The sequence below is a fragment of the Protopterus annectens genome, chromosome 5.part0, assembly GCF_019279795.1.
Source record: "Protopterus annectens isolate FY-2018-M chromosome 5.part0, PAN1.0, whole genome shotgun sequence".
Lineage (NCBI taxonomy): Eukaryota > Metazoa > Chordata > Ceratodontiformes > Protopteridae > Protopterus > Protopterus annectens.
This window is the reverse complement of record NC_056735.1, coordinates 1,309,762,684-1,309,771,671: the sequence shown is the minus strand read 5'-3', so window position 1 is coordinate 1,309,771,671 and position 8,988 is coordinate 1,309,762,684. Positions and strand designations below refer to the sequence as shown.

At 37.4% G+C, this 8,988-nt stretch overlaps 1 protein-coding gene across 4 annotated transcripts in view; it reads right to left on the bottom strand.

Annotated features, from left to right (window-relative positions):
* GAS6 (growth arrest specific 6) overlaps positions 1 to 8,988 on the bottom strand; it is a 989,702-nt gene that overhangs the window by 209,342 nt on the left and 771,372 nt on the right. For all 4 annotated transcript variants that reach the window (XM_044071118.1, XM_044071116.1, XM_044071119.1 and 1 more), the window contains one exon: positions 2,994 to 3,112. In XM_044071118.1, the coding sequence (XP_043927053.1) occupies positions 2,994 to 3,112 (119 nt within the window). The remainder of the gene's footprint in view (positions 1 to 2,993; positions 3,113 to 8,988) is intronic.

Sequence of the window (8,988 nt, the reverse complement as noted above, 5' to 3'; positions counted from 1 at the left end):
TTAATTCCCCAAAACTAACCGGCTACTTCCCACCCACCCCCCTAACTATATATACTAACTCCAGGATCGACTAGAGTGGGACAAAGGGCATATACTTTTTACTCGCGTTACAATACTCTGCACGATTACAAATATACTAACTGCAGCTCAATGAAATGGGATTCAGTGAAATTAGTTTTCAGTAATTTGAGTTTTTAGCAAAGTGGTCGGGGTGAATTGAAATTCAGTGATTTGAGATTCAACGAAACAAAGTAGATCCATATATATATATATATATATATATATATATATATATATATATATATATATATATATATATATATATATATACCATGTCTACCAAATAGCAATGTCTATTGCCTCCACCAGGGATCATTACAGGAGATGTCCACAGAACTGCTCTTCCAGCAAAGATGTTACCACCACCCATCCCTGACACATCATCATTCACCCAGGCTGCTACATAATCCGGGTTGGCTGGTCCATAATCAGGGTTTTATCCCTGCTGGCTAACTGCTATTAGGTGCTATAATAATATAGCACACATCTGATCATCCGGGTGTCTTGTCCAGAATTTTCTGTAAAAAATACTTTAATGCAATAGAGACATACTCTCACTTGCAAAAATGCTTAAATTTGTCCTAGCTTGGCTTTTTGATATTGACAAGCTGCAACATCAGGAAAACAGTGAAAAATGTAGTTTTCATTTCTCTTCAGTTTAACAATGATATATGCTATACAGATAATGTCACTGTAACTAGGACTAAAAAGAATATTTCTGTATAAAACAGATATTTTATTTGCATGTTAGCGTATACAAAATGAGATAATGTTATTTTATTCATTAAAATTCATGACAAAGCTGCTCCTTTGGCTTTGATGGTAGAGATGAGACTAAGGAATATTTATCAGGCTTCACATCACTGATGGTCCCTGTAAATTTCATGACAAAGTGTCAGCCACTTTGGATATGCAGGCATTTACATGCATGCACAAAGTAAAATTGTTCAAGGAGTCTTTGGATAGTACTCTGCAAAATGATGGCAAAGTGTGTAAACTGCTGCATTTACAAACAGCAACACAGGCTCAAAAACATGTTGTATTGTATGGGAATATATTATAAAGGAATTTCCCAACACTACTTGCAATATCTTTACCTCATGTCAAAACTGAAACTAAATTTTCAATTCATAAGCCATAACATGTTTAAAAGAAACGAGCTATATTTTCCTTACTGAAAACATACGTTGGCTGCATTTACAAGTACAGTAGCAGTTGTGATATCGTTGGTACACTTCAAAAATAGTTAGCCAATGGTACAACAAAGGTAAGCTTGACAAATAAGGGAAAATAAATATTACTTTGCCACCATCACTAATCCTTATAAGTCAGTACGCTACTTTACATTTTAGCATGTTTTTTTAATATCCAAGGAGGATCATCAACTGCAGGGATTACTGTAATCCAGATATCTGGGCAAGGGAAAAACGTTTTGAAGTTCAAAATGCAGCTCTCCCTTCAAGGACAGTGAGCTGTTACTGAGCTTTAAGAGGAAATAAACTGCACATCAATTGGGCATATATCAGTATGCATTTAATTATGAAATGGACAGACATCAACGTAGAAGATAAGAAAAACACATTATGGCGATTCATGGAACACTAGAAACTTTATTTCATAAACAAACTAGCATCTCCACCTATGCCTTTCACAGTTCTGTAAAAATAACCAGATCAGAAACATAATTTAATTAAGTTACCCAAATATAAATACTTAATCCAAAAATATTAACAAAATATATGCACAAATTAAAACATTTTCAACTAAAAATAAATGTAGATAGTACTTTTATAATAAATATTTCATAAATAAATTATTAAGCCTATTTGTTACATTTTACACATACATATGTGCCACGTATCTCTCTCTATAATAAAACAAGAGAAACATTTAGAAATAAATCTGGGTTTTATTAAGTATATAATACAGATTACGTCAATGTAACAAAACTCTTATGTTATTCTTGTCAATCTTTTCAGTTCTACAAGTCTTTTTTTCATCACCTGCATAACAGAATATCTAAGAAGTCAGGGTTAGACAGTGGGTAAAGAAAGCAAAAAAAAAAAAGAAACGTTACATACCAATGGGTTTTTAAAATAGTAGTAAGGGAAAGACTGAACTTTTTCTACTATTATTCTTTGGGAAAAATATTTGAAAACAAACTAAAATATAAAAACAGTAATGTACATCATCTCAAATGGCTAAAACAAAGGCTTCTGTATTTCCAACATGAAAGCTAATTTACAAAAATAAGATGTTCTTTGGTTTGAAGATATTTAGAGCACAATGAAACTCCTTTCCCTGCTAGAGCTCTGAAAGTCAGCATTACATCCCCTAAACTAAAGATATGTTGAATAAAGTTCATGTTTTACACAATTCACTGCAGTCAACAGAATGACTCATTATTTTTCTTTTTAAAGTGGGATGAGAACTACACTACTCTAATAACCCCAATAAAACATTTTTTTTTTTTTTACTTAACACCTCTGCAAGTCTAGGGCTTTCAATGATTTAGCAGAACAAACTAAACAATGAGTGGTTTCATGCTTTAGAAGTATTCCTAATGATACTTGACTATACAGAAGTAGCTCCAGGATTTAAAAAAAGGTTCATGTGCGAATCATCTCTGCCAGCTAACAAAGCTGATGAATGACATAACTTGTTTACAGAAAGCAATTTAATAAAATATTTTGCAATAATAATGTCCATAAATGAAAAAAACATGCATTTTATTTTCTAATTTGACTATTTAACACATGCATCGTTTTGTGGCTTATTCTACTCTAATACCACAGAAATGTACGTATGGAGATGCTAAGGATACAGTCTGAAGAGCTTACTTTAAGGTTTTAAATGGATATGTATTTGCAGCTTCTACTTTTAGACATCAAAATTGAATCATTTTACAGGGCCTTGCCTTCTAAGACACTTACTTTGTGTGCTGCTTTCTTCGGAATCGTTGTCTTGCTACAGGAATGCCACTAAACAGTCTCCCCAGAAACAGTGACTTGATGCTCCTTGCAGTGGTAAGTGATGCGCAAGGTAAAATACTCTGCAAGAAAAAAACATCAGTTAGTATTACCATTTACTTACATTTCTGAGCATAAATATGAATGCACTCAAGAAACATGCAGGGAATATATTTGGCTTTATGGCGCTATAGGTCCCCAACAACTGATAAAAATACCCTGCTATTCATATACATAATGTCCAAGTTTGCAGGTCAGAGGTACTGTATGAACCAGCAACATACCCAAATTATATAAAATGAGATCTTTTTTTACCAATCATGTGATATCTGCTTTGGTTTATTTTGCTACACACAGATTCTTCAGGCAGAAAAATGGCCAAATGCCACTTTGTCCAAAGTCTGGTGTAATAATTTGTTCTGCACGGTATCAGACCTTTTACAGGAAGGAAAGGTAAAACTACATAGCACCATTACTACACCCAGATAATAACCAAAACAAGTGGAAAGGTTAACTCTATATCACACATTTTTCTTCTAGCAATTAAACCTCTGGCTCAGATTTGCAGGCATATAAGGTAGTCCCCAAATGTCTCCCTGTTCTTCCCATCTAAGTGCTTTCTGTCTGTTTACACCTGCTCGAACTTCATGTGGACTGTCTGCCATGACTGGAAGGGGTGTAAGATGATAAAAGGTTTCTAACATGAAGACAGAAAGCTACCCTTGATAACAAAGGGGAAGGAAGTGTGCACAGACAGACGTGTTTGTCTTTTTTTTTTTTTTTTTTTTACACAAAAAGTGTAATGGTAAACAAGCGTTCCATCTTGCTACACAGGCCAGCTCTTAAAGCAACATTTAAGTATCAACTAATACACTTTGCTACATCACTTACCCTACTGTTTCTAACTTCAATTCTGCATCTCACTGAAAACTACTGTAAAACAACCAATCAACCAAAACTAATAACCCACTTTAAATGCAATCCTCATCAACGAAGTCGCAGTGGTACAGCGGCAGCGTTGTTGCCTCACAGCAAGAGGATCTCCTGTTCGATTCACGGCTGGAGTGCCTTCTGTGTGGAGTCTGCATGTCTCCCGCGGCCAAGTGGCCTCCGAAAGACATGCATGAATGGGCACGCCTTCGCTGAAGGTTGGGTGTCGGGCTGGCAACTCGGCACCATAAAAAAAATCTACTGCCAATCATTAGCGGACCGGAGTTCCGCTGTGGCAACCCCTAATCGGGAAAAGCCAAAAAGACAAACAAATGCTATCCTCATTAACACTACACTTTATTAGCAATGCTACACAAGTTATAAGCACAAAAATAAGGCAAATTCCAAAACAGGAAAATTTACCTTGTAGTTGTAATCATCTTGGGCATTCTGCACAGATGCAAATGGATTAAAGAATTTTCTGGCACAAGACCCAAGTATCTGAAACCATACCCTTTTTGGCCACCTAAGGTCAACAAAAATGAGTTTGCTTGTTCCTCTGTGCATTTTATGAATATGAGTGAAATCTAATAATGTGATTATAAAACAGACAAAAATACTCCCTATCACAAGAGGAGAAAACCATCCACCACAAATGACTTTCTTTTACCCAGCTGCACTTTGCAGGACCACCACAATTTTTTCTAATGGGTAGAATATGCTAAGCTGGATGCCCCATTCTTAGAAGACTGAGCACACACTATTCTGAAAGCCCTCAATTTACAGAGAGAACTGGAGAAGCAATTAAGGGAATTGTTCAGCACATTCACCTATGCTACAATGTCAGCATCTTAAATGGTGATATATTTGTGTATGGCACACTGTCCAACATGGACTTCCTCCCTTTACAAGGTGCATAACTGCATCCCGCTCTGCTTGGTTAGGTAGCTTACAAACATCCCCATATTCCCTCTTTTTATTCATGCACTTCTTTCTCTTCCCTCTGCAGCAAAACTTCTCTTCTTTTGCCCTGTAAACCTTTCCCTTACCCACTTTAACTGACAGACTTTTAAACAACTATCAAAGTTTGCAATGACTATATTTTCATTTCTCAGAAAACATATCAGTTGTAAACTGCTCTTTGTGGGTGCTGTATATTTTACTGCTGACTCCAGAATATAGATATTTTCTGGTTTACTATCAAAATGTATAATAGAGGTTCGGCGAATATGGGAATGGCAAATGTGTGTTAAACGATTCCCGTACTGCCAAACTACAATTCTATGGGTGTTCTATGCAGCAAATGTCACTGTGCATTTGCTTATATGTGGTCGACGTTAAGACTAGAGATCGCAGTACAGTGTGGATCAGGAAATATATCCCTTTCCTCACTGTAGTGTGATCTCAGAGTTGGAACATATAATTTGCAGGGGGTGTATTCCAGTGATGTGCAGTACAGTACTGCATGCATTTGTACTGCTGGAAAGCAGGTAGACATAAGTGACAACAGGTATAATAAATGATATTGAAAATGCCAAATTCGATATCTGTAATTTCTTTTCAACATTGTCATTTAATTAATATTCCACACATCGACATCACAGTGCAATATTTTGACCAACTTTTTTTGAGACATTCAGTATTTCGATAGTAAACCTATTTTCTATTATGAATGTTTTGCAGAAATAGCATACTTTTGGACTGTATTATTCAAAAATTATATTTCTGCATGCATTTCCTGTTAAGAAATGTGTTTATTTCATAGTGGCATTACTTCTAAATAAGATGTCCAAGCTAATACTACCATGTAGTTAAATTATGAGAACATGACCCCTCAGGCCTCAGTAAAAGTTAGAATTTTACAGATGATAAATAAAAGTAAAGACATCTGAGATGTTCAGCTACTGAAGACAAGGTCAATACAGTTACAGTGGGAAATGTCAACCACACAATGGTCTGACAGCAGAAAAAGCTCGGCCAATGTATGGTGACAATGGAGCCTGACACTATAAAGATAATGGTTGCCGTTAAGCCTAGCAGGTTTTGATGGGCCTCTACCTAGACACTTATACTGAGGCCTTTTACAGACTGCTAAGAAAATGCCCTGTTGGGTCTTTTTGAGTGAGAAAAAAATGAATGAAATTGAAGTGCGCCTATCATTGCCCCAGTGAAGAAATTCTTCTGGAAAGTGTTCAGAGTCATTACATCTCTTTTTCCTCTGTAACCACTGGAGAGTCTAGGCTAGGAGAATTCCACAAATGAGTACATCAGAGCTGCTAACACCCAGTCTTCCAGATAAAGGCAGATAAAGACATCCTTCTCTTGCAAGCTCGCCGCCACAACAGAGAGTGCCCTAGTAAAAACCCTGGGTGCAAAGTGAGCAGAAATGGCATCACTTTGTACTGAAAGTTGAGCAAAGTCCCAGCAAACTACAACTGCCTCTTACATGGACCCATAATACTGATGCAACAGAAGGCACACTAACATGTAAACTGAAACCATCCAAGTGCCATACAGTAGCAAGGGCATGATTCTCTAGAGAGTTACTATCCAGAAATGGGTGTACTAGAAGGGGCTGATATCCAAAATGGGAAGGAAATCTGTTGTAACTCCCAAAAGCTGAAAGTAGTGGTAGTACACATTTGGGAAGATTTCCAAAGTACAGAGTTCTTGGAAGCAGGAAAGCAGTCACTTGAAAATAAGACCTTTAAGACTGACAGAAACCCTGTCCCTAGAGGCTGATACTAAGTGGCAGACTTTAGAAAAGATGCAGACAGATGATCAAGCTCAACAACTGGTTTAATAAATCCCTTTAGAAGGATATGTTGGCAGCAGTAACTCTAACAGACTGTGGTCCCTAATTTGGCCTGGGATAGGTTTGCCATGGTGTTAGAACCAAAAGGAAATGCAATAGGATAACCACTTGGCTAAAGTCAGCTTGTTAACAGGTCTGCCTTCCTTTTCATGAGAGACAAATAACCGATTAGACCTACTGAATTCCTTTGTTCTATGTATTCAGCTTCACAGCAGTCTATGCACATCAAGGGAATGCAGGGTCCTTTCTACCAAATTTTGTGGCTTGGGAGGAAAATGATATGTGAATAGCCTGATTTAAAGTAATGTTGAATACCATGTTAGGAATAAAAACAAAGCTGATATGCAGGAATACTCTGTCCTACTGAAAAGTCAGGGAAGGTTCACTTAAGATCAGGGCTTGAAGTTCAGAAACTTGAAGTTCAGAAAAATCTTCTGACTGACATAATAGTCACCAAAAGCAGCATCTTCTGAAGCATATATTTAAGGAAGGATGAAGCAGGTGGCTCAAAAGTTGCTAAGGAAAACTTTTCAAGCACACAGTCGAGATCACATGGTGAAGCAATTTTCTTTCAAGTGGTCTAAGGTGAATGACACCCGAGGAACTCTCTGATGGTGTGGAGTACAAAGAGAGGTTTCCATGATAGATAGATATGCTGAAATAGCAAAACATGTACTTTAGGCATAAGCTAAATTTGATTTGAAAATGTTTGAAAGATACTCCAGGACCTTACCCACTTTAGCTCTCTCTGGGTCAGGGTCCCTGGATGTTTTTTTCTTTTCTTTTTGTATCTGTTAGCCAAAGGTAGAGCTCTGATCCACAGAGACATCTTCCAGACCCAGACTATGAGCAATGTATGGTTATGCAATATTCTCACAGATATGCAGTAGGCAAACGGAGACTGAGAGAACTGAAACCTGGAGTACTGGGAGCATCTTTTTAACAGCTCATAGAATTAACCTTCTGTGCTAACTGGCAGACAAAGCACCAAAAGGAGAATCTTTTTCATTTAGCTATGTACGATTTTCTTGTACAAGGTTTTACTAGCCTCCGTCATCATATTTAATACATCCTTAGAATATTTGTGCTTACCTTGAATCAAGGTAAGATTAGCGAAGCAGTCAGCCTTAAGGCCAGGTATAGCTAAAGGAGAGAATCGCTGTTCTAAATTAGTAATTTCACAAGCTGAGGAAACACTTTGCATGCTCATGTTGCATTGGCCAAAAGGGTGAAACTAGATAACTTTTGGTCTTCCATCCTCGATTTCGATCAGTACCCTGGGAAACAAGAGAATGGGAACAGATCTGCCAAGTTCATGAAGAAAACTTTGAAAAAAAATTAAAATTTTCCATGTTTCTGGAATTGCTGTCCTGTCACAGAACTTTCTCAGATACTTGTTCCATTGGACTGCACATCCAGGTTAGATTAGGAAAGACATTGGTTTCAGCACCCTTTCACAGGGGTTTGTTTGAGACTGGCTCAGTCTGTCTGCGAATACATTCTGCTGTGAGGGGATACAGGTTGAAGTCAGTACTCATACAGCTGCAAGAAATACAGGGCAAATGAATCACCTGACCATTTATATCTTGCCAATATCCACCCTCATGCTCTACCCACTACTCAAGAAGGGAAAAGCAGGTCAGTTCCGGAGTAAATTTATAGGTACACATCCAATCATCCAGGCTTAACGTGAAGGATCCAATGGTTTCGCTATATGTAACTTGCAACGGATGCCTGGTCCACAGGTGGATTAGGTAAGGGATAATAAATTCCTCTTTCTAGTGTTTTATTTATGTGCTGGTGAACATTTTAAGTACCTAGTTACTGCACTAGTGGAACTATATGACCTGCAATGATACAGTAATTCTAAAGTTTAGATCACCCCACAGCAGCCTATAAGAAACAGAGCAAAGGGATCCCACTTCAAGCCATTACTGGCAAGCTTACAGATTTTAGGCTAAAAATCTTACTGGTTAGGAATACTGGGACTTTCCAAACTGCTTACTATGTCTAGGAAGGTTCATACTGAAGGGGTCATTGTACTCGATAACTGATCTAATTATGGTTGTGTACAGAAGAATCATCACTTCCTTTGACCCAGATGATATGTCTTTAGGTATTAATTGGACTAAATAAAAGGACTTCCTGACTTCTGTTGCTGCACAGTGGTAAAAGCAGAGGGAATTATAGACACATGTTCCAAGATCCCAAACT